The 26,911-nt window shown below is 41.8% G+C and overlaps 1 protein-coding gene across 1 annotated transcript in view; it reads right to left on the bottom strand.

Moving 5' to 3' along the window:
- The window catches only part of TMEM41B (transmembrane protein 41B), an 85,838-nt gene that overhangs the window by 28,410 nt on the left and 30,517 nt on the right, over positions 1-26,911 (bottom strand). Inside the window, exons 2-3 of the mRNA XM_069223635.1 lie at positions 18,681-18,798; positions 7,801-7,929 (exon numbers count right to left, since the gene is read on the bottom strand). Of these exons, the coding sequence (XP_069079736.1) occupies positions 7,801-7,929; positions 18,681-18,798 (247 nt within the window). The remainder of the gene's footprint in view (positions 1-7,800; positions 7,930-18,680; positions 18,799-26,911) is intronic.

Genomic DNA, 26,911 nt, shown 5'->3' with positions numbered 1-26,911 from the left:
GGTTGCAGGAATCTAATTTCCTTGGTTCTGGGGTGCCCCTAAATACTAGATTTAGGGGTGTGTTTAGGTCTGGGAGGGCAGTAGCCAATGGCTACTGTCCTGGAGGGTGGCTACACCCTCTTTGCGCCTCCTCCCTGTGGGGAGGGGGGCACATCCCTAATCCTATTGGGGGAATCCTCCAAAACTAAGATGGAGGATTTCTAAAGGTAGGGGTCACCTCAGCTCAGGGCACCTTAGGGGCTGTCCTGACTGGTGGGTGACTCCTCCTTGTTTTCCTAATTATCTCCTCCAGCCTTGCAGCCAAAAGTGGAGGCAGTGGCCGGAGGGGCGGGATTCTCACCTAGCTGGGATGCCCTGGGGCGCTGTAACAAAGGGGGTGAGCCTTTAAGGCTCACCGCCAGGTGTTACAGTTCCTGCAGGGGGAGGTGTGAAGCACCTCCACCCAGTGCAGGCTTTGTTCCTGGCCATAGAGTGACAAATGCACTCTCCACATGTGGCCAGGAACTTGTCTGGTTTGTGGCAAGCTGGCAGGAACTGGTCAGCCTACACTAGTAGTCGGATTGGTATTTAGGGGGCATGCCTAAGATGCCCTCTGGGTGCATGTTACAATAAATTGCACACTGGCATCAGTGTGCATTTATTGTGCTGAGAAGTTTGATACAAAACTTCCCAGATTTCAGTGTAGCCATTATGGAACTGTGGAGTTTGAGTCTGACAAACTCCCAGACCATATACTCTTATGGCTACCCTGCACTGCACTTACAATGTCTAAGGTTTTGCTTAGACACTGTAGGGGCATAGTGCTCATGCACATATGCCCTCATCTGTGGTATAGTGCACCCTGCCCTAGGGCTGTAAGGCCTGCTAGAGGAGTGAATTACCTATGCCACAGGCAGTGTGAGGTGGACATGGCACTCTGAGGGGAGTGCCATGTTGACTTAGTTATTTTCTTCCCACCAGCACACACAAGCTGTGAGGAAGTGTGCATGAGCTGGGTAAGACATGCTGCACCTCTTAGAGATCTTCCCTGGCATCAGGGCCCTTGGCACCAGTTACAAGGGACATATCTGAGTGCCAGGTCTGTGCCAATTGTGAAAGCAAAGGTACAGTTTAGGGAAAGAACACTGGTGCTGGGACCTGGTTAGCAGGGTCCCAGCACACTTTCAAATCATAACTTAGCATCAGCAAAGGCAAAAAGTTAGGGGAGTAACCATGCAAAGGAGGCATTTCCTTACAATGAATTTAATATTAAGTACCATTTAGTATCACAAATCCCATCCAAGCCCCATTACAAAAACACCACATCCTAGAGGTTTAAACTAATCTGCTGTTTTTACCATCTTTAATCATGACATTAAATACACATAAGCAACATCAACCCCCCCCTTCAAAGTACTGGTAGGCGTGTTCCTACTACTGGAATCACCTACTGCCAAGCAGTTACTAAGAGGGGGTGAAGAGACATTTTAACAGAATGTTATTTTCTGTTGTCCTATCATACTAGCAGCTAGTGTGAAGTTCAGTTCCATCTTGCATACATTCAAATATTTCCAACCCAGTTAGAGCAGGCATTGAAAAAGTTTGTAGGACTTCCATTTTGACCTATTAGCTTTGCCAATGATTTATGCTGAGGATGTGCAGCCTCAAAAAAACAGAACAGAAAAAAGGTACGACGATGCCAAAGTGCATGTCACAGCGCTGCATCCTTCCTTATGTGTGCATAATCATTGACATGTTGGCGCAAACACACACCTACAGAATGTTGTGGGTGCCATTTTGCTGTTTTTATTTACCAATCAGAGATGGGAGACAGCACGTGGTTCAGTAAATAAATAAATCAATTTTTACACGTGCAAAAGCCCTTTTGGAAACTGAACAGCCCAGCAGCAATTGACAGCTGCCAGGTCTTCCAAAAAACAATACTTTATTTCAAGGTTCAAAATAGGTGGGAGAGCAGTTGGAAGGTAAACAAAGGGGACTGGGTGGCCGAAGCAACAGATCAAGGTTGAGGCCAGGGATGGGTGGGGGGTTGGTAGGGTCAGTTTATAAATAAACAAATAATCAAAAAGAGCAAAGTGGGGGTGGGAAATGTATAGGGCAGACAAGGCAGGTGTGAGAGACAGGTATTTGAGGAGGGGGCTGTACAACACAACAGTGCAGACAGGAACATATGCACTTACATGGAATTCATATAGGAAAAGAAAAAAAAATTGTTCAGTGAATGTGAGCAGTGGAAGGATATAAGTCACTCAAGCAAAGAGATGACAAAGAATGTATCTTCCACAGGAGGGAAAACACAAGAAGAGGAAGGTAAGCCATCATGTAAGAAGAAAGTAAATGAGAGACAAAAAAAGAACAATCGATAGTAAGGGATGAGCTGTCATAAAGCCCATCACGTTTTTGGTATGGTCCACAAGAGGTCTTCTGCAAATACACAACTAAAAGCTGTTTGAGATCTAAAACCACATGCTTCATAAAGACAACAAATATGATATTGCAAAATCAAGATAACTAGGTAAATTAGGTATGATAAAGGGTCAAAGACTTCCAGTTAAACTAAACAAAAATAACATGTATGTAAAAGGATCTCTACATAGTGTTGGGTTCAGACTTAGTGATGGCCTGGAGGAATTCTGCAAAACCTTTGGATCAGCTCTGTATATTGTAGCCTTTCATGAGGAGCAAACATACTTGTGGGCATCCCATGGAGTAGGATTCTGTTCCTGGTACAGTTCACAAGACAGACAAAGTGGAATAATTGGTAAATGAGCCATTGAAGGCAAGCATAAGAAAGATTATTCATGAACAATCCTGTTTTTGCACGAGTTTTAGACTAACAAATCCAATACACATTTTTCTGTGGAGGCAAAAGTATACACTGGGAGCCATCCAGGGTGGAAGACTTCACCAAGAGACTGATCTCAAGATCACATGAATCACATTTCCTCCAACTCTGAATCCATGTATACGTTCTTCAAGCTCTAGATTAACTGCATCAAGCAACACTTGATTCTGATGAACCTACTTTTTTACACAATAGCATGATGGCACTTCTATGTGCTTGTTGGGAACAGATCGCTGTGTTGTCTATCAGAAGTAGAGCACATTTCTGCTAAACTAAGTACAAAAAGTTTCAATAGTACATACGGCTAAGCATTGTTGTGAAACGTGACCTCCTCATAAAACCAGATTGAATCCTAAAGTAAGCAATACAACTAAATCATAAGGACTCAATTACCACATTCAACGACTCTTGGTGGGAAGGATTTGAGCAACAGTAGCCTAATGTAAAACCTAAAATGCTCTCTCCACAACTGAACTACAATCTGGGTCGAAATGTACTGTTTTGTAGATGGGAGTCTCACTTCTGAGACCATCAGCTTTTTGCAGAACCACAGAAAAAACACCACTCTCACTTTGGCCAGGAGGCACCGATGGAGAAGGTTCCATTAACACCCTTCTAGAGCTTAATTAATTACCACCAATTAAGGGTCATCCATATCTCCCAACTTGTAAATGGACATATGCCCTAGACTGTCCTTAAGCAATTGGACTAACAAGCTGATTGTTATGGACTGTTGTGCACTCCCCCTGTGCCCTTCTGATCCCACCCACAGCACACAGAAACTGAGTCAAACTGTGTTTAATGATATATTAAAAACATACATTAAAAAAAAGACATTTTGCATTAAACAAACATCCTCAGCTCAGAGGTGTATCCGTTTTGATACATGAAAGCAGTACTGTGGAAAAGAATGAATTGTAATTTTTCCTGATATGCTGACAGCCAAACAATGGACCAAATTTACATTGAGCTACAAATCACTACAAGTAAGATCTTGAGTGGAAGCATTAATCATCCTGCTTCCAAGGTAATAAACAACCAAAACTCAGTCTTTTTAGGTATGAGAACAGTGAACACTCTTGATGCACTGTTCTAGTTAAAGAGTAGTACTCTCAATTAGTATTTACCCCACTACAAACCTCTTCATAGTTGTGAATAGTTTGTACTCAGACATGCAAAGTAGCATCTTTCAAAATAAGAGCACTTAGGAAGAAGGCCACTGGTGAAACCTCAGAGAATGTCTCTATTCTATGATCTCCAGCGTGAAAATATCTGAATAAAAGCATATCCCGTACTTAAGGGATAATGTCTCTGTGATAGGGCAAAGGTTTGAAAAAAGTGATGACTGTTAAGGACATTTAAATCATCACACTTTCATTTGTCCTCAAAGCAATGGGTTTCACCTGAGAGGTATATATCTTCAAGGGTGGAACAGAACAGACCTGCTTCACTTAGGAGTGGTAAGTTATCCAAATAAAAGATTTACTTGATATAGATTGATGAATAAGTGCTCCTACACTTTCCCCTTCAGACTTTTACTTCAGTGCATTTTGAAGGGAGAATTTTACTTCTTGGTAGCCAGAGGTATGCAACATTCCTGTTATTCTGTGAAGGTTATGAAATACTAATAATGCAACTTGCTTTTTTAAGTTTTGCTTTTAAACTTTGGGCATATAATGAATGTCTCTTGATCATGTCCACTGATGCCCAGAATACAGTGGGGCACAAATCCCATCTCAGATACATACTTTTCCTCCTTTAAATTTTATGTTTGTGCTACTGTGCCAAAAATAAACTTTTGTTCCACTGACCATAGAGAGGGGAAATGCCACATAAAAACCTCAAACAGAACAGGCTGCAAACCAATGGTATAGGCATTTAACTTGTTCTGTTTGCACATGTCCATGCATTGACTGTACTCTCATCCTCCTTAACGTTTTGGTGTGTGGGATGAGAAAGTATATGTTTTCTGGACAGTCTGATATAATAACATTTATCTTTAAGCATTTATAGCACCATACTGTTTTGTTATAATATTAACATGTGGCCTTCTCACAAATATCAGATATGGACTTTATAACTAACAAATAACGTAGTAGCCTTTTCTTGCATGCAGAGTGCGGGTATGGCACACCATGAAGAAAGTGAATGGTGTGCATGTAACAGAACTGATTTCAGATAAGCCAAATGCAAAGATTAACTAAGTTATATCCAGGAACACAGTCTCTGTTCAGGCCAGATAAGAGACCATTTTGGAAAAACCTATGCCTTGTTGTACACTTATGTGCTCCTTAATGTTCAGAGATGTTTTGTTACAATGAGCTAGGGAGGTGGATATGACTGCAATCTTAAATGTAAAAATAGGGCCTTGGGGCTAAAATGCTGACCTTGGAATCTGGAGAACTTGAGGAATCCCATCCTGGGTACTTGAAATTATGGTGACATTTTGAGGCATTTGGAATTTCTCTGTGTTACATGTTATAAATGCTTATAATGGCCAAATATGTGAAATATGCAAGCATGGGTGATGTAAGAAAACACAAATGTGCCTTCCAATAATGTGTCCCCATCTCGCCTACCTTTATCACAGCCAGATTGTTGTTATTTGGTTTCAAATGGGATAAACATACAAAAGAACTGTTATTCTAGGCACAGCACCACTTGTAAGAGCTACTTCAGCTGTAATACAGTGTTTACTGGCAAGCGACATGCTGCTTTTTGGTAAGAGAGGTTTACGCTATATTAAACACCCAAAATAAATAACATTATGGGTACCACAATTACAACTAATAGGTCCTGCTGCCCAAATGACAAGATACCTGTGTTTTATGTCAGAGGCTTTCTAGGCAGCAGAAACAACTGACAAGAATGAAAAGGTATACCTTGGTGTGCAGCCATCACCTCTGTTAGGTGACGAATACAGCATATAAAACAACCTTGAAAAATTAAAGGTCTGCAGCAAAATCATTCAGAGATGTAAAAGATGAAAAATGTGAAACGTTGGCAAAATAAACATCAAATGCAAACACTCACAACAATAGATTTATACTATTGTCAGTGATAAGAAGAGAATGGATAATTTAGCTGCTCATTATGATAGGGTTAACTGAAGAGGAATCACTTAATATGGCATGCAAGAATGGGGTGCAAAACGTACGGTCAGATGTACAAAGAACTGATTCACAATAGGTTGTAAATAGTGCATCGATTTTTTGTGAATCAACTGATTTTCTGAACAGTCTATGTACAACAGTTCAGTTTGCAAAATCACCATTTAAACTGAGTTGCAATTCAGCATAGCTCATCAATATGCATGCGGTAGGCTGCAAATTGCGACTCACTCCTACTGGATGCCAACATGGGCATGGTCGCATGTAGTAGTCAGCAGACCACCATGCTTGTGATTGTATTTAAATAAAGTACTTTATTTTACTGACCACTTCACACTGCCGTCTTGCGGCAGCCTGGCTCTGTCGGTGGTCGGACCGTGGCGGCTCTGCCACAGTCATAATGTGGGGGTTCCACTGCCAGCCTGTTGGCAGTGGGACCACCAGACTCTTAATGAGGGCTGATATGTCTTGTATAGCACACAACTCTACCCGGAGGCTGTTCTGGCAATGAAGCAGGATCTGTATGGGGAAAGCTGGAGTTGGGGCTAGGTGAAGAGCCAGGTCTTCAGTTTCTTTCAGAATTCAAAAACTGAGCAGGAAGCTCTGATGTGCAGGGACAGTCGACCCAGGCTTTAGGCGTGAGGTAAGAGAAGGCATGACTGCCAGATCTTGTTCTGCATACACGTGGGGTTTATGCAAGCAGCAGTCTGGCTGAGCAGAAGTGTTCAGTAGGTTTGTGAAGTTTATGTGGTTGTTGAGACACATGAGGCCAAAAGGTGTAAGGCTTTGTATGTATGTGTGACTGGTTTGAAGAGTGCTAGTTTGTGGGTTGGGAGCCAGTGGAGCTTTTCCAGGTGCTGGGAAATGCGAGTGCAGGGCTGAAGGTTAAGGGAGAGCCTGGATGCTGAGTACTGTATGTTCTGGAGTCTTCTGGTCAGTTGAGCATTGATTCCAGCATAGAGTGCGTTGCTGTAGTCCAGCTTGCTGGTGATAAGGGCTTGGATGACTGTTCTGCAAATGTTGATGAGGAGCCATTTGAAGATCTTCTTGAGCAGCGTGAGCGTGTGGAAGGCGAAAACGTAGAATGCCTTCACTGGGAAAACTGTGGTGAGGTTCTGTGTGTGTGTTTTCGGCAGGGGTATGGGCCCAAGTTCAGCAGGACAACAGGTGGAGGCTTTGCCAAATATTACTACTTCTGTCTTGTCTGTGAAGAGCCAGAGGCAGTTGTTTTCATCCATCTAGCACAGTGGTCTTCAAACTTTTTAATGCCGTGCCCCCCCAGTTGAAAAATAAAAATCATTGGGCCCCCCCCTCAGAATTTTTCACAATTATTTTAGAAAGATGCCAATGTTTAAATAGGTCTAAACCTATTTAAACATTGCAGTTAAGTACTGTTACCTTTTTAAAACTGCAATAGCATGCTTCTGATTAAAACAAAGGCATGTTATCTATATAATATTTATTTTGGGCAGAGCTTGGCGCCCCCCCTGGGATCACTTGAGACCCCCCAAGGGGGGCCCGCCCCCCAGTTTGAAGACCTCTGATCTAGCAACTTCATTCATGTAGATGGAGAAATTGGTCTGGATGCTTGGCCTTTTGTCGGAGAGGGAGTGTGTGAGCTGGGTGTTGATAAGAAGGATAACGTGGTGACTGCGTGGGCTTGGATAATTCTGGTGAGTGGGGACACGTAGGGATTGAACAGAGTGGGGCTGCAAAACTAAAAAGATTTGTAATCAAGCTTTCCTTTCGCTGAAAAGCAAAACTATAATATTAGAAGCATGGAATTCTTTAAACATTATTCTTCATCAAAACAAAAAATATTTTTTGAGTCCGTAAAAAGGATACAAGACGTATGTCGTAAAATAGGCTACCATCACTTCCACATAATGGGTGTCCTTGTATTTGGAAAGAACTTTCCCCAGGGCTTTGGCATCATCCATGTCTCTTGGAACTTTTATGGCCGCCCTTTCATCACTGAAATAACATTGCAAACAGGTAAATGACAAATACAGTTCTATAGTCTTGTATTAAACCCTGTGCATATTTTTCAAATACAAAAGTTGAGCTAGACATTATTTTTTAGAGGTCGGTAACAATGAAAGTAGAGTACATGAGGAGATTACAAAAAATCTTGGAAAGAGAAATTCTACATTTTCAATACCTAATTAACAATTAGATTTCAATTACTTTGATACCCATTTAACCAATGATAATTTTAGGTAGCAGAAATTCAGAAAGAAAAAGTGTGTTGACTTATGCAATGGCCAGGTTTTTTTGTTATCAAGTGCTCTCAGGATACTTTGGAAGGCGTGCATGTGTCCTTTAATACAGCACAATCTGAACCAAGAATGTGGACCTTTACACGTTCAAATCTACTTTTTACATTTAGTACGTATGAGGATTAAAAACTCAGTCCACACTGTCGGTCACATTTTCAAAAGGTGACAATCACGCTCTGAGGCAGACACAGGGCACTAAATTGGAGCTGTATAAAACAACCAAACCATTATAATGTGGACTACAGCGTGAGGAAAACAATCACTCCCTCCACATTTTCCACTGCGTTGTGCACAGAATATCCAAACAGGCAAGCAATATCCTTTTCGTTTTTCAACCTTTTCACATCTATAGTCATTCACTTTCAGTAAACTCAATGAACAGAAGACATTGACAGGTACAAGGGTAAGTAAAGAATGGAGTTCAAATAGGTCATTACAAACATTTTAAAATTAGATGAACACATCTATTCAGCAGGTAGCATCCCTTTAAAATTATTTTTCATCTACTGAGCAAGATCCACATAAATGGATGCAGGCAACATCCAAACTTTAAAACGGAGTTAGATTCCTTTAGAACCCAACAGGGGTTCATCTTTCACTTCACACTTATCTGTATACAATAACATCTGACGTAAAAGTAGCAATGGGTTTAGTGAAAGGGCAAATATGCTTTTTAAAACATGTGTTCGTATTTTATAAACTTCACCAATTCTTTAAAAAATAAAAAAATAAAATAAAGCATTAAAAAACAGAACGCCCCTCAGATTGCCCCAACACAAGTCTGCAAATTTGTAAACAACTTCTAGCTTGAATAAATGCTAAACTTCAAATGACGAGTCATGTTTCAACAGACCACAACATCTTTCACAACAGAGAGCATTCTCAGAACTACATTTGGTTACTATTCTTGACCACCACCGATGACACACATTGGCTCCTAATTTTCTGCATAGGCTTGAAAATGGATACACAAAAAGCTATGTGCTATTGTTTCATTAGAAGCACGTTTCAGTGTTGGAGAGGAATCATGGTCCATACAAAAAAAAGTCACTGTAGGAGCTTCTTACAATACCTGCATAGGAATGTATTTTGAGTAAACATCTTTAAACAACCATGAACACTGGAATCAGAAATATTCATTACACAAAACAGAAAGATGAACACGGACCTGGAGCCACTGTTTTTCTTTTAGGTGGAAACACTTTGAAGTGGATTGCTTAATCCACAACCAACTCTCAAATTGATGCCTCAAAAAAGAGTGTATTTTGTAAAGTCTTGCAGGGCTTATCTAGCAAAATTAGGGGTGATGCATAACCAGAACTTGATACATTACTAGGAATGTATATTTTGGATTTGCTGAAACCATTCAAATGCACTGGGAATTAATAACTGTCAACATAAGTTTTGTTCTCCAACTGAACTTGATATAAGCATGTATTTTATTGCGCCCAGCTACATCTAGGCAAAACCAAATTCTCTCATTTGATAACCACATCTTAAAGACTAAAGAGCGAAAAAGTACTAACTGTGGATGGTTATGGTCACAAAAGGAGTGCGGGTAGATCTATCAAAAAAAGGACACAAACCCTCACTCACATGAGGTCTTAAGCATCATTATTGCATACTCCTCGCCTACGACATACTCCATCATTATAGGCGGGCTCTCTTCAAGCTCTTCCTAAGAGTTGATTATTAAGAGCAGAGTGGCTGATTATCTTAATCAGGATGGGGTGATTTAACTTTTGAGAACTGTGTAATAGGATGTTGAAATTGCTTGACACTTTTGCTCTACGTTCAAGACTGAAGTTGAATTGGACCAAAGCTTTGCTTTACCTGCTGATAGGGATGGGTGACAAGGGAACCTGAGTAGTAGATGGTGGAATTCCGGTCACTTCCCACTTCATTAAATACTTAGGGACACACTTGGCAGGGGTGGATGAAATAGCCTGCACTGGGAGCATAACCGCAGTGCTGGGCAATACATGTAGAAACCCACAAACGTGGATGGCCATAGCGCTGTACATGAAAAGAAAAGCGGCACTAATGAAGATGCCTAGTATCACACACTTTACTAAACAACCGCATCCCTTGCTGTGGGGCTCAATCAAGATTATGACATCTACGTTAAGAACCTTCCAATGGATTCAGGAAACCATATGGGTGCCCTTGAGAAATGCTGCAAATCCACATATGAAGATGATTTAGGCATGACTGGCCCTAAATTCTATAATTGGGCAGCCGGCCTGCTAGTCACTAATGATTGGATACACACATTGAATGTGGCACACACGAAAGATCCAGCCTATGTTCTCGAAATGTGAACCTATGAAAAGAAAATCACCTTTGAATGTTTTCTATGGCAGCAGATTTTCAACTCCAGTCCTTCCAGCAACCAAAATAGCATTCGATGGCCGAAAAGCCACTCATGGATATCTGGGACTAGAAAAGAGAATTAATGAACAAACACACCTAAGGGTAGGTAATGTCTTCCCGAACGTGCCTGGCTTGAAGGGATTTGAGGGCTAGGATTGCCTGGGGATCACTACCCCTGGGGTGATGCCTAGTGAGGCCATAATGAGATCACTGGCAAACTTAGGAGAGTAAAATGTGTTATTGCACATGCCGTTTTTTTTTTTACCTTCAACTCTGTCATGCCCTCACCCCTTATCTTGGGGAACTTGAGGAGATACAAAATATGATCCTTTGGAGGCTCAGGTCATGATGTTCCCACTCTCCAAAAAGGCAAAACTTTTCCCAATATATTAATCATTGATGATTAATCCTCCCCAACGATCTAGGTAAACTTAGAGACCTAGGAGGCCGACGAAGACCCTCTGGAAGAAGAGGAATGGCTGTTGGTGCTCATGGCCCCATGAGAAGCATGAATAACCTATAGACTTTGTTATATATAATTCAAAGATGTACACAGAATTCACCTACCACTGCTGAGATGATTGTGCACATACAGGGGGAACAGGGCGTCAATGTCTCCACAGCAAAGGATTTCTTGCATATAAAATGGGCATTTCCAAGCCTGGAGTCCTTTAGTTCGGGTATCTTTCAACTGCTTCAAGAGATTTTACAGAGGCCAATGACACATTCACGAAAACTTACTCTACTCAATATAGTTGATGATAAAAACTTTACACATGTAGAAAAGATATTGATCAGATTGTGTCTTACACTAGGGAAGAGGGATAGAGCCCACACACTGAGAAGTGAGACTCCTCCCCTGCTTAATGTGTGGAAACAGAGGAAGGGAGGGTGGATGGGTGCAGAATATTAGAGATCCTGATTTATGATGCACATGTTTGTCCCCAGGAACATTAAAAAAATTAATGATCTCGGAAGAGTGCTATGTACAAGGGGCGTAATCTTCCAGCAACTTGCCTTTCAGTTTCATGGGTAAATTGCCCCTGATTTTAAGAAATAGCCTGACAATATAGAGGGTGGAATAACATATTGATAATATATTTATTAAGCATCTGGATACTCTCTTGGGTGATTAGCACCCTATACAAATCAATATGACAATATATATCAGTTACATTGAATGTGGATTATAGACTTGGCACATACATTTGCAGTGGTAAATGGCATATAAGGTGTGTGTTATTGCTGCAAATGCCTTCTATTGTTAAAAATATAAAATGTTCAATAAAGAAATGTATTACTAAAAAAAAGCTGTGTAGCAGTAGGTCACTTATTTTCATGGCTACCTCTCCCAGTCAATTCATGTTCTTAAGGTGGTCAGCATGATTCTGCCCTCAAAACATCCTGATAGATCAGGTGCATTCATCAGTAATCTAGCCTCTGGATCCATTTTGCTCAGACCTACTCTGTTGGTAAAATGTATTGTGAGTGGAAAGAAGAAAAAATGTTATCTGCTGTCAGCAGACCAAGTGCCTTACTTCAGCTGAGGTTATTTACTTAGATATAGCAGGGAGAAAATCATGTGAGAATCTTACAAGTTTCATGAGGAAAGCTTCAGTTTCTGAGGACAACCTGGAGGCATAACCAAATGTTTCCCCCCCTACCCATTAAGGGTACAATGTACATAGTGAATGCTTGCATGCTTACAAACTAGGGCTAAGGCTATCTTGACTGACCTTGCTTATATACCTATTACTTAACTTAGCAAAACACCCCATAACACATTCCCCCCACACTTGTGACACAGCAAACCAAGCTATGAGGTTCTGCACTGTCTGTAGTTCTAAACTTACAGTGTATTACTAGGACTATCTTCTCAGAAAACATGAGTAAGATCACTATTACAAATTCAGGGGTATGTGTCGTTTAACGGTCAGTGCATGTATACTACACACTCTGAAAAATAAGTTAGGTCACCTGGTCAGGGCAGAGTGACCTAGCTGCAAGAAAGTCAATGATTGTCTTCAGATTTAAATATATGGATAAGGGTTAGTAGTCCTAAAATGCTATCAGAGTTAAGTGCCATTTGCCTTACATTTCAGTAAGGCAGAGTCTTGTTTAGGTGGACTAAATGAATGCTGCCATGTCCTCCGGGCAGGCTCCAAATAGTGGCGATCAGACCTAAAGTAGGTAACGCATACAGCCATTACCCCAGCAACAAGGTACACAGTAATGCCTGTTACACAATGGACATAAAGAGTGGCACACAACAGCTGATGACGTGTCAGATGTAAAAAGGGAGTTTCTGGGACTGTAGTCCCAGTGACACTCAAGCTGACCCAAAAAGCATTTGCCCAAAAATATGTAAGCCATTTATTATGAATAACGCTCCCACCTTTCCATTTTTACTGATAAATACAGACAGAAAACAAATGTATTTCCAATCTGTATTTTTAAACAGAAGAAAAATTCTGAAAATTGTGCTTCTTGTGAGTGACTCCCAATGCTGTCCTTCGTGAATTCCCAACCAGAAGCTGAGCAGATAGACATCCAGAGGAGTTAAAAATATGATGAGATTTCCTTAAATAAAGGCATATGTTAAAATATTTGTAGATAATGCTAACATTTACCAGTGGGTATAATGTTTTGATATATTTGGCTGCTAAATGTGCTACAACGCAATAAGCATTACCAGTTAACTGTGGAAATATACCATACGACTCCATTTGCTCTCAAAACATATGGGTAAATACCAATAAGACGACCAAAAATTTAATATGGATAAATACAGACGGATGTGTTGAGGAAAATACCATAAAACTGGAAGCCCTAATTATGAATGACGAATTTTGAATATTAAAACTATATTGTTTATAGGACACCCCAGTAAGTGGTAGGTGGTGTCTGCAATATCATGGAATTATTAAAATGAAATTATCTTTCTTACTTAATCTAGGACAAAAGGTTTGTATGGCACTGTTCTGTTCTCAATTATTTCACAGGATTATTTTCCTTTGTAATAGTCATTGCCATTCAACCTCATCATTTAAACCCTTATAGCTCATCCTCAAAGTGGAAAAGAAAATAATCCCCAAGGATGTTCATTGTGTGCAGCAAATGAAAAGATTAACTACTTTTGGCGCTGGGCTTGAGTTTCTCAATGAGAGAGATTAAAAAAAAACTCAATATTTTCTGAATGACCCTACTTCTTGAAATGGATAACTAATCTTGTGGTTAGGCAGGCACAGTGGGTGCTTCTTTTGAGCTCTATTGTATACATTCTCACTTTTCGGTTGGTCAGGCTGATATATCTCAAAGCACAGCAACATTCAACTTTGTCTACCATGTGGTCATTGCAGTTGAAGAGATTCCACAGTTCCCATAGGGTACATGGGTGTCGATCAATTGTTGTGGTATATTTACAAATGTACCACAGGGACAGTAGCAGATAACTGTAAAACAATGCATCAGGGTGTGGTGTAGCATTATGTTTAGGACAATAGTGTACTAAACAATCTCTCAGGCTCTTGCAACATCAAATGCAAGTGGTTTTATTTAAGAATTAGTCCCTGTATCAAAATGATGATATTAATTTCCGTCAATGAGTTTGATATTGCAGGGAATCACATATAGATCACCATCTCTAAAAAGACACTGGAGAATCCAATTCAATTTAAAGGAATTCCTCACTATGAGCCAGATCTACCAACAATGGGAATACTGTTTTCCTAATTGCGATTCGCTCTGAATCACAATTAGGTAATCAATATTCTTAATGTATGAAACTCCTCTGAGTTTCATTAGAGATACCTAGTGGGTCACAAATAGGCCTCCCTCATGAATATAATGAGGTAGGCCACAATTTGTGACCCATTAGGAATCACCGCCATCACAGGGATGATGGCCTGCAGCGCTCTGTAGACAACCATGTCTGTGATTGTATTTTAATTGAGAAAACGCTTTTTGTTTTTTGTTTTTAAAGCAGCCCGTTTTCGTTAAAGGAAAATGGGATGTGTTAAAACATGAAAAGAAAACTTTTCATTTTTCTTTTTTAAAGAGTAGGCAGTAGGCCATGGGACCACTGTCTGCTCTCAAAAAATGTTTTTACAAACATTCACTAAGAGGAAAGGGTCCCTTTACCATTTGCCTATGGGTTACCACCTACCTTCAGCAGGTGGCAAAATAATGTTTTGAAACCACATTTGGGTTGCAAAACATTCTTACATACCACTGCGATTTGGTATAAGGAAGGGTCTCTCCACACGTCCCTTCCTAATACTGAATGGGTATTTATTCGCAATTCCAAACTGCAATTTGGTAACATATTAGCGAATCACAATTTGGAATTAATACATACCAAAATGCATTTTTCTGGCCGCAAACACCAAATTCACAGTATTGGGCCTTTTGAACCCAGAAAAAATGTGTCCACTAATTATAATTAGGTAGGCGGTGCACAAGTGAGAACTACTTCTGAGCTAAGTCTGGTTTAACGTTATTTCCATTCTTACACAGACACCAATCCATATTCAGATAGAATTTGGATATGGAAACAATATACATCACCTGGAGGGGAAACAAGGCTAAGTTGCCTGCTGTTTAGAGTAATTAAACTCATAAGATCTGCATCAACAATTCACCAAATCACAAAACTAAGTGGCATATTTTTGGTTCTCAACAGACAGTTTTCTAAAAGGAGTTTAGGAAACCAGTTGATAGGAATTATTTCCATACACAGCTCTCAGAAAGAAGTTCTCCTTCTTAACCCATCTACATATTTTACATAACTGCAGTGATCTGAAAAGTTGACAGACAGCCCGAGACCTGGCTATACCCCCTACCAATAGCCCTAAAAAGCTACTACATAAAGTAAGAAAAAAAGAGCTAGAAACAATAGAAAAGCTTTACTTTAAACAATTCTAAGAAGCGCTAATGAAATCATTAATGTGCATTACAAAATTCTCTACATTATCATACTCATGCAAATTTCTAAATTAACAGGTGTGAAACATCAATATAGGGAATAAAAGATAAATAAAAACACTGATTGAATTTAGAAGTAGCAAGAGCCTAAGAATGTGTCTAGTAGATACTTGTCCTAAAAATACACCACACATTCATATAACAATATCTTACAGTTACATATCATTATCCCTGTAGCAAATGCAGAATATCTAAACACACAAAATCTACAAAAACAATAATCTAGGCCTACAAACGCCATAGAAACAAAAGGCATTTTTTTAACTGCATCACAGACCACATGGCAAAACCCTTGCATATCCCTATGACTTGAGACATCAGAATGAGCACCAGAAAAGTAAGAGCATATTGTATAGAACCAGACCTGACAAAACAAAAATTTCACAATGTGAGGAGGGGTTAGGTCCTTGGAGATGGCATGGACTTGGTCCGAGAAGTACCTCAGAGGCACTTTTTCCCTCGCTCCATCCCCAAACACCTTTCTCCAAAACAAGGGAAAAAACTCCTGAGGCTGGTGCCGATTTTCTGGGGTGTTTTCACACCCCTTAATGAACGTCAGTAGTTAAAAGCCTCTGCAAATGAGCTGGAAATCCACTCTTTACAGTGGTTTCCAGCTTGTTTTCCCTGCCACCGTGTGATATTGGCTCCTCGCCGCATGACTGTGTAGGGAGCCAATATCATGTGTGACACCGTGGCACCAGGTGAGTACCAAGTCTGTAGAACAATAAACAGGCATCCTTTGTGCCAGCATTCAGAAAATAACAAGGTCAATCATTAAAAAAACTTGAGTTCAATGCTATAAGTGGGTCCATTCAATTCATTACACATCAAAGACCAGCGGTCTATGTTTTCTAAAGGACAAAAGAAAAATTAGGTGTCAAATGAGTAGGTTTAATGAGGTCAAATAGATTGAAGGGAAAAAAACTGTGAAATATTTGAGAAGAGACCAGAGTTACAATGTTGTTGTCCAGTTCAAAGTTCATATAAGAACACGATTCTGACAAATATTACTAGTCCTAGTACGTTCCTATACCAATTTAAGAGGGTTATCTGCAAAGTGATACAGTCTTCATATACAAAATGTTATTTACACTCACACTTACATATTTTCACGCAAAGGCCTGTTTGATCACATTAAGCATTCTTGGGACCAAGTTTTCCAGCACCTCACTCCTGTATCCAACATATGAAGTCAAATGTTACATGTGACGCAGAGTATATACAATTTGCTGCACGCACCACTGCATACTACATACTCGGACTGGAGGACCAATATCTGAGACACTGTAGGCCCAATATCCATGAGTAGAGCCACAGTGTGGAATGGACCGCTTTCAGTTAATCGGGCCACACTGGGTAGGTCTACTTCTTTTTAAACTACAGCTGGTCTGACGTGTCAGATGTGAAAAGTGAGCTGCTGGGAATGTAGCCCAAATCAAATGGCACCTTATTCTCACACGCTGTGGGAATACTAATCCTTATCCATACTTTTAAATCTGAAAGCACTGGTTCAGTCGTGTGCCTTCCTAACCCAAGCCTTCTGCATACATTTGGTAAGGTTATGATTGACTGTTTCTCACAGGTGATTTACGGGCAAATAACGACATCAGATGTAAGACACGTGTACTTGAGATGGCAAGTACAATTTGTACTTCATTCTTATCTTTCCACACAAGCTATGTTTCACCTATAGAGTAGGTTTAAGGAGAGGGTCTAAGGGGCAGAGCCCTGATGAATGCTGCAGACCTTTTAGGCTTTTTTGAGGGCAGAAAAATGTTGACCAGCACAAGGACATGAAATGTTACCAATAACATTCATTTTTAATAATGTGAAAGAGGGTGAACAATAAACTTAAACAACCTCCTACTACCAAATGCTTGAGCAGTTGGGTAAACCCATCATGATTAAGATAATCAATCCCTCTACTCTCAATACTCAGCTCTTACACACAGTTCAAGGAGAGCTCAGGCAAAGGACCAGTTCTTTGGCAAATAGTAATCTGCTAATGAAGCATGCCATATAGGTGGATGGAGGTTTAAGCCATTTTCAGACAAGATCCATCTTTCACTCCTTTCTGGCATAACTGTATAAAATTACAAACGTTTTCACCCTTTTGTCTACATGTTATGCTAATACTTCTGGTACATAACACGTCTTAGGAGGGTCTAACAGAGTTTACTAACCAGCAAAATACTCCAGGAGTTGCCTATACATTATTTCAGGTTAGCTCAGATGTTATTTTACTCTTCAATGTAAGGTAGTATTATCCATCTCTGCTAGCACGTTAGGACCATTGCTTCAGAAATCCTGCAGTCCATTATTTCCTATTGTCACCTCTCTTTCCCTTTGCAAAAATTAAAAATACACTCCTCTCTAACTTGCTCATGTATTTAATACAGAGCTTGCAAGATTATACTACAAAAAAAAAATCTTTACTAAACATCATAGTAGCCTGCATGACCTATCTTTGTACTATTTTCCTTTGCCATTCAGTACATACAATCCAAAGATAATCGCAGATGCTAGAGCACGATTGGCTCATAAAAAACATGCACGCATACCTATTTAGTCCATTTAAAAAGGTGTTCACTTTGCTTTCTTGAAAAAGTTGCTCAATGCTACTATTCTAGCAATCCTTTTCTACTTTAAATGACTGACGAACCCACAGACTCGTTCAAATGTTTATCACAAGTAGTAGGGTCGTGTCTTGAAAAAAAACCTCAAATTTACTTTGCTTTCTCGTTTTATAGTTTATAAATATGTTCCTGTAAGTTGTAAACTATTACACATGGGCAATTAAAAATATATATATACAAGCAAAAGACCAGAGTACAGTATTATTATTTTTTAAATCACCTTTTTACAATCTATATAAACTTCTTGTGCATTTTTAAAGTAGCAACTCAAATTTAAGAAATGCTTAACTAGAGGAAACTTATATATACTAGAGACCGTCACAAATCATGTAATTATACAAGGACATAGCAGATCTTTATAAGAGCAAAGGGCTATTTTGTAGTGCTAAGTATACAACAATGTCAAACATGAGACCGTGGCAATGAGTTTAACAATATATTTTGACATACTTACACGCCAAGTTGAGGAAAATTTTTGTACACCAGGAACATAACAAAAGCAGCAGCAAGGAAAATAGATGTTAATATAAGCAGGGAGGTCCTCGCTGAGCCGCCTTCGGAGTGTGCTTTTCCTGAAATATAACATTAATCCATCAAATAGAATACAGGCTGCTTTTCAGCTACATTTTGAAATACTGCCATATACAAACCAAGACATTGTTTTTAAGTACAAAGTTCACGCTTTACACAACACACCAGAAGGAAATGCTTTGCTTGCCTAAGAGTTACACAAGCATGTTACTGCACATTCTGTAGGGTGAGGCCCGTATTAGGAAAAAAATAATTACCGCAATGTGTTGTATTTACATGTTATTATAGGACTCTCCTTCCTTCGTTATCACAGATTTCAGGATGGAGCCCTTATTCATAACATGCAGCCAAGCCTCATTCCATAATACTGCCTGATTTGAGGATCACTGCCCAAATGGTAAACACACATCTCTAATTTCACCCTTTCACAGTTGCCAAATCACTCTAAACAAAGTCACAAAAAAGGCAGTCCTGTACACTCTACGAAGACAGGAGACTTCAGAAATTGAATGTTAGAAGTAAAGGGAAACTCAATTTCCTACACAAGCCACATGTGCTTCACGATCTTAGTGACTCCCCATGCATTAGCAATCTGGTACGGTAGCTGCCATGGTGCTTTTGTCATCAGAATACAATAGTTTGTGCAACTGATGGGGTGGTGTTTTGTTTTTATATAGTAGGGCACGATGGGTGAAAGCCTAAGTATTCTGAATCTTACAAAAAGGCATCAAACACTCGGGCATCAGTTTCTAGCAGTTCCTGGCAGAAAGCAATGGAACACATCAAAAATCCTCATAGTTTTCAACTTTAAAAAAAAAAAAAAAGATGTGTGTTGCGCCAAAACAGGAACTAGAAGGCCCATGGATTAAACAAGCCTCGAAAGAAACGCAAGAAAAATGACAGAAAGATGTGACGTGGAGACAAGATGAAAACTGTCAGTCTCCTTCATGCATGGGGGGGCATGTATCCCCCTGGATGGTAGCAACTTTTGGTGCTTGACCTGTGTCAATTTTGGGCTCCTAAAAGTATGGTTTGGCTTTAAAAGGAATGGCTGTTTATATGGCAAAAGACAAGGAAAACTATAGCCCTGGCCCTCTTCGGCGTACGAGTTGCTTCACGGTACAGTACAAAGAAACAACGTTTTGAAGAGAAGTGAACATTCAGGCATAATTAAAAAGCATGAACGAACAAGCAAACAGCCCTAGCTTCATTATTTTTACTTATAAAACTGAATATCACAGTGTAATCCGTTCGCCAGATCAGAAGATTAAAATCTTGCAGGTTTCCGGAATAACTGATGTTATGTTTAGTAGCAGCAATATAATCCCCAGGATACTTGTTTAATAGGAACGCTATTCAGAGATGCTAACTAAACTACAGACTTCTCAAGAGGTCGCACTCATTCCACAACTACTTTTTTTCCAGTTTGATGTAGCACTAACTCGACCCAAAGGTATTGGCGCGCTTTACAGGAGCGCCAGTTACACACATAAACACACATTTGTTTAGGCGGAGATTACATGAGTTGCCCAGAATCACAGAATGTTGAGCTGAAACCAACACTCGAACCTGGTTTCCCAGTTCTCAGGTCGGCAGCTCTGACCGTAAAGCCACAAACTCCGCGCCACTAGCATCCAAACGTTAAATAGTTAAACACCGAAAAACTGCCTGCCAAGGGAAGTTAAGATAAATGCATTCAATTACTGATTTCCTGACACATTAGCTCAAAGTATCAGACTCCTGGAGACTTGCAAGTTTGAAGCATTAAGGCGCAAAGCAAACAGCCCTTAGTTTTATTTGTTTAAGGTTTGTGAGGAGCGCTCACGCTAAATGAAATAGTCTCCTGGTACTTTACTCAACAATGCCCCACGCTACGGTTCTTGGTGAGTGGTAGAAGCGTGAAAACTGGGGCTTTAATACATTTCTGAGTTGGAAATGTTCGAGGCAGGATTTTGGCAATGGGGCATATATTCCAGATGAAAATATTAAATTGTAAAGTAACCTGAAAGAAACACGCACTACCGAGAGCCCTCTAAAAGCGTAAGAGTGGAGGGAACAGAGTGAATAGTAAGGTTGTAGCTTCCTTCTCCAACCTCCTTCCGGCTCCCCCCGGAAAACTGGTGCTGATCATAAAGTTTATATAAGAGATGGGCACCCTTGCGCTTGATTGTGGCATCGACTTGTCCTCAAGCCGACTGGTTTGCAAAAGCCACTCAGAGTTGAAACAATAGGTTGTCAGAGGTAATTTCTTCAAACACAAGTAACTAACTTCTGCGTTATGCTATAAGTATAGTTAAAGTTAGTTACAGTAGTTTCCTTAACAGAATAATGTTCCCACTAAAGTTTTTGTCTTGAATACAGGATATGAAGGAGATTCTAGGCAAGGACCGCAGGCTCACATTCTGCTACTCATTTCCTTACTGCAAAGCAGAAACAGTGTGAGAAAAACAGTTGCGGCTGGTGACTCAGCATGGGGGCTGGGGGGCCAAACATACATATATATATATATATTCTACTTACCTCTTACCCGCGCTGCTCCCGGGTCGCCGCTGTCGCACTCCAGGTACAGGCTCCCAGCTTGCCTTGCACCAATCATGACACTGCTCAGAGCAGCATTATGATTGGCTGGAGCTCCCCTGCTGGGCGCTCCAGCGCAACCTGGGAGCCTGTGCAGGATTTCTCCAACTTGGCACCACAGTGTCGGGTTGGAGAGAGCCCTTGTGCACGTGTGTTTGGCCAGCTGAGACGGCCGGCCAAACATACATGCGCACTGAGGGGAGTGCTCTGTGCATTAACCTCTATGTTCGTCACTTCCATGGCCCCGCCCCTTTAGGAACAAAACAGCGTTTATTGTTGTTTTGTTTCTAAAGGTTGCAGCTCCTGCTGCTCCTGGCAGGGGGGCAACGCTCCTCTCCCCCCGCCCCCCCCCACCACACCCCCCACCAAACAGAGGAGCCGTCCCTGGAGAATTTGTCATTTAGCCGCTACTTTTTGCCTGGTATTTGATGTAGTCCCAAAGTTGTTAGTGTCCAGGGCCCCTACTAACTAGGCTCCCTGGGCCAGATCTCTTTCCCTAAAATTGTTGTGATGCACTGGCACAATTGGCAACACCTTTAACTGACACTATAAGTCCCTAGTAAATGGTACTTAGGTACCCAGGGCATGGGGTAGTAAGGATAGTCCCCTGAGGGAGGCAGCACAGATTGTGTCACCCTCTAGGGTAGCCAGAAGCACCCAGCGCTACTATTGCAGGCTGAGTGTTCTGATGTAATCGTAAAAAGGCAAACTCGACATGGTACACAGCGTGTGTGCCCTGTCCACTACACACCACATGCACTATAAGTTACCTCTCTAGCAGGCAGGCCTTCCAGCCCTAAGGCAGGGTGCACTACACTGTGTGTGCGGGCACAGATGAATGGGAAATATGCCCCTACTGTGTCCTTGCCACACCTGGGACACAGTAAGAGACAGAGCAGCCATTTTAATACATGGGCTGGACACTGGTCAGTACGAGTTTCACAGCTATATGATGGCTACTCTGAACACTGGGTTGCTTGGTATCAAACAACTCAGAATGATACATTCAAGCTTGTACCATCATTGGATGTATCCCAAAATATACCGAAAAGCCAACTACCCGGACATGGTTGCTGGCAGGTCATAACCAGCCTGCCACCACCAGACAAGATTCCGGAACCCTGGGGTGAGAGATCCTGCTCTCTTGGTCCCAGAACAGAGCCCTTCCTGGACAGAGGTGCCATCACACCTCCTCCCAGGAATATGCACTGCTCTGCTAGCTTGAAAGGAATTCCCGCCCTTGAAACGCGACCCCACCAAGCTGCTGCTAGCAGCAGTTGCCGCCCCGTTGCAGACCCTGACTTTTGGCAGGAGCAATGGCAGGCAAAAAACACAAAGGACAGGAGGAGTGGTCAGCCCCAGCTTGCACCACACCTAAGGTATTGCATGCAAGGTGACTCCCTCCATTTCATTTTGCCCCATCTAGCATGGAAGGAAAATAGCCAATCAGGTGTAGAGAAGTGACCTCTGCCCACAGGAAGTGTTCACTTAGTGGGTGTAACCACCTTGAGGAAGAGGACCTACCATTAGCTACTCCTCTAAACGCTCACTAGATACAGTATTTAGTGGGCATCTCCAGACCAGAAAATCAGATTCCAAGGACAAAAGAAGACCATCAACAAAGAAGACCCAAGCTTGGGCCTTGCTGCACCAAGAAAAAAGGCGCCCAACCCTGCCTGCTGCACCCAGGACTCAACAGTCGCCACTGGACATTGGACCGACTCTGCAACCCCACAACGAGGACCTCCACACTTCGAAAAATGCAGAAGATCTCACTCCAGAGTGAAGGCATCACTCCCCTGCAAACAAGGACCAAAGACCTAGTAAAGGCCACTTCACTGACTGGCTGCTGATCAAAGAACCAGACACTGTAGCCGGCCCAATCTCTACCCAACAGACCATGAGGACAAACCCTGCCAGTGTGCTAACTTTGGTGGCATTGCACCCTCCAGCAGCCGAACCACACCATTTCCCCAGGTAGTGGTGACCTAACATTGGACAACCAGAAGGGCAGTCCACTCCGGACTGAAAAAGAACCAGTTGAGGGAATTCAGAACACACCAGGACCTTCCACCAGAGTGCCCCTGCTGACCTGTAAGCGACCCTCACAGTGACCTACTTCCTGCTTTCAAGGGCATCTTTGCGCACAGCTCCTGGCTTACCGATTCACTCTGCAACTTGCCACCCTTTGCCTTGCACCGAAGAGCTAGCTGTATCCTAAAAGGTCTCCCATTCCTTGCGACCTCAACACTCAAAGGGGACCCACAGGACTTAACTTAAAGTCCACCTGTGCAGTGCTTTTCCAAGTTGTTCCCACGCAGTGGCCTGGCATCACCTCCAATGACTTTCTGCAGCTGCTTCCATTGAAACCGGGAACCGCCCGAACTTCTGCAGCTGGTCCATAGTGCCCACTGACGACCTTGACATACCTTCAAAATGAGATATTAACACGTTGCCTGATGTTATATGCATTTTTAAGCATTTCTCTACTGATTCCTATGGTGCTAATTGCGCACCAAAATACTATTTTTGCTAATCTTTTAAAATTCATAACTTAAAAGTACGTACCCAATTTTGCTCATCTCGGTCTTAAAAAATGTATAAAAATCTGAAGTCTTTTTGTAAATTGGACTCGAGGTATTGTTTTGAGTGCGTGTCTTGATTTATTGATACTGTGAGTACAACAAATGCTTTGCACTTCTCCAAGATTAGCCTAACTGGTCGACCAAGCTACCATAAAAATTAGAGCATTCAGTGGTCTATTTTTTACTCTGTAAAGAAACATGTGGTTGCCCAGACTCTCTACACAGTGTGCCAGGTTTTGCACACTATATAGAGGGCCAATCTCCTACATTAGACGTATCAGCGATGAGATAAAGACTTTGCATTTGCTGATATCACTTTGTCAATTTTTGAGCACATGAATAACTCTTCAAATTGTCTTTAGCTTAATTTTATTTTTTTCAATTGGCTAAAATGTTTGCAAATTTTTTTAAAAAAAATTTAGGGCCCTGGTCAGGTCCCTACAACACTCGCAAGGTCCTTACTTTAGTTGGCCTTATCCAAAAAAGGGTTCCACATTTAAATAAAGGTCCCAGATGTAGTAAAATAAACATGACAGATACACAGACCCAGAGCCAGGAGCCGGACTTGGCCCCTTACCAGGCATATAACTATGACCAGTTAAGAAAACGCTGTAGACTATCAGATTTGTACTGGAAAGAGCCCCAGTGGAGCTAAGCTTAGGCTTCTGGTGGCCCAGCATGACAAAGATCACCCCATAGATGAAATAGTTGATTAAGTCTCTGGGGGAGAAGAGGACACTGAGGACACTGGGGATGAGGGCAGCTCCTCTAACCACAGCACTAGTGCACCCACAGAGGAAGACATGGTTTTAGCCAGGCTCACCAAAAGACTGGCCTTAGAGTCAGCTTTTGTAAATGGGAAAAAAGGGCATAGGACCCATCGCTGGTGGCAGCATCCAAGTATTGAAAGAGACCTTTCAATCTTAAACTCTCAAAAGGAGTTCTCTCCCTTCACAGAAGGTGGGGATATAGTGAAAGGGTTTTCTGCCTTTGAAAGAGCTTGCATTGGGTGAGAAATTAAGAAAAAACACTGGGACACACTCTTATTCTCCGGAAAGTGCAGGAATAGGCTGCTGACACTGAATGAGGCATATTCTAAATCCTATGAGCTCATGAAGGGTAACCTGATTGAGGGATTTGGATTTACATCTGAAAGTACTGCATAAAGTTCAGGGAGGTTAAAAAAACATAACGCATAGTCAAACTTGGCTGGAGTTTGTGGGTGTGTCGGTGGGTGATTGGTTAGCTGGTAACAAGGTACAAGGTTATGATGGGCTGTATAACTATTGACTATTAACGAAAGAGCATCTGCTGAGGAATTGTTACAATGAGAGGCTACATAAATGCCTGGTAGATCAAGGTAGACTTTCCTCTCAAAAGTTGAGGAGGTAGACAGACCACTGAGTCAAAACAAGGGTAACCAAAACTACCACTGGTGGGGAGACCAAAAGAAATAGGCCAACCCCCTGCCCCCCCTCCCCCACATCAGGGAAAGATGGGAGCAGAAACAAAAATAAAGAGTCTTCTCAAGGTCCCCAAAAACCTGCACAGGAGACTCCTCACAGCCTAGGGGTGGGTACAAAGGAAAGAACTTTGATCACAACAAGGCTTGGTGCTATGATTGCAAGACTAGAGGACACCAAACTGGAGATCCTAGCTGTAAAAACAAAAAGAATGCCTCTAGCCAACCTACAGTAAATGCAGTAGCTAATCTCCTGATGGGATCAGAGGTGTGACTTGACCATGTCAGTGATCAACAGAGACAACATTAGTCACTGAGGGAGAGGTTGAATTATCATGAGCTGCCTTGCCAAGTTATATGCAAAAATACAGACAGCATCCTTGATTAATGGGGGAAAAGGTGAATTCTTGCAGGACACAGGAGCTAGTGTTACCATGGTAACTCAGCACTTGGTCCACTCAAATCAGTATCTGCTAGGGCAGTCTTATTCTGTCGCCAATGCTGAAAATGAGACAAAGTTCCATCCCATAGCTATGGCAACCTTTGATTTTTTTTTTTTTGGGGGGGAGGCTGAGTAGTAGGGCAGGGAGAAGTGGATGCGCCCTCATCCATCCCAGTAGATTGACTGCTTGGAAATGACATGGATCATTCACCCGGGGCTGAAGTAGAACTGAAGAGCCATGCAGCCATGCTTGGGATCCCAGAATGGGCCTGTGTCAAGACTGGGGCACAAAGTAAACTTAAGAGAGAAAAGGGAGAGTTGGATTCTTAAATAGTGGACCAGCCTCCCAAGAGAAAGGGCAAGAAGACTGGGGAATCAACTTCAAAATCAGATCACAAGTCTGAACCCCTCCTCCCAGGAAGACGTCTTGCCATTGCCAGAGGGAACTGAGCCTACAGAGCGTGGGCCTTACCACCCAGAGCTCTTGGGCCCAGGGAGACTCTCTAGGGAGAATCTGTGCCAGGGGCAGGGAATCTGTCCCATTCTTGAAGGCCTGAGGCAGCACACTGCACAGGAAGAACAGGGTAGTGTCAGTGGTACCCACAGGGTTTATTGAGAGGATGGGCTCCTGTACACTGAGGCCAGAGACCTCAAGCCTGCTGCAAACTAAGAGGGTGGTAGTACTTTAGTAGTTTAGAGAGTTTCTCCTCACTCTAGCCAAGGACGTTCCCCTAGCTGGGCATTTGGGCCAAAATAAAAACTTGGAGTAGGTTGGTTAACCACTTTTACTGGCCAGAAATGTCCCAAAAAGTGAAGGACTTTTGCCAGTCCTGCACTACCTGCCAAGCCAATGGCAAGGCAGGTGGACACTTAGTGGCATTTAGGAGGTCTTTACTTGTGGTTGGGGATCTCCCCCCACCCCACCCCCCCCGGAAGGGTAGGGATGGATACTGTTGACCCCCCTTGACTCTCAAACAGCATAAGGACACATATGTTGTATCCTAGTGGTAGTGGATCATACTACTAGATATCCTGACACTTTACCCCTTAGGGCCATAACTGCCCCTGCAGTTGCAAAAGCCCTCCTG

The sequence above is a fragment of the Pleurodeles waltl genome, chromosome 3_1 (assembly GCF_031143425.1).
Source record: "Pleurodeles waltl isolate 20211129_DDA chromosome 3_1, aPleWal1.hap1.20221129, whole genome shotgun sequence".
Lineage (NCBI taxonomy): Eukaryota > Metazoa > Chordata > Amphibia > Caudata > Salamandridae > Pleurodeles > Pleurodeles waltl.
Note: the sequence above shows the minus strand (reverse complement) of the source record. Positions and strands in the feature narration are given on the sequence as shown.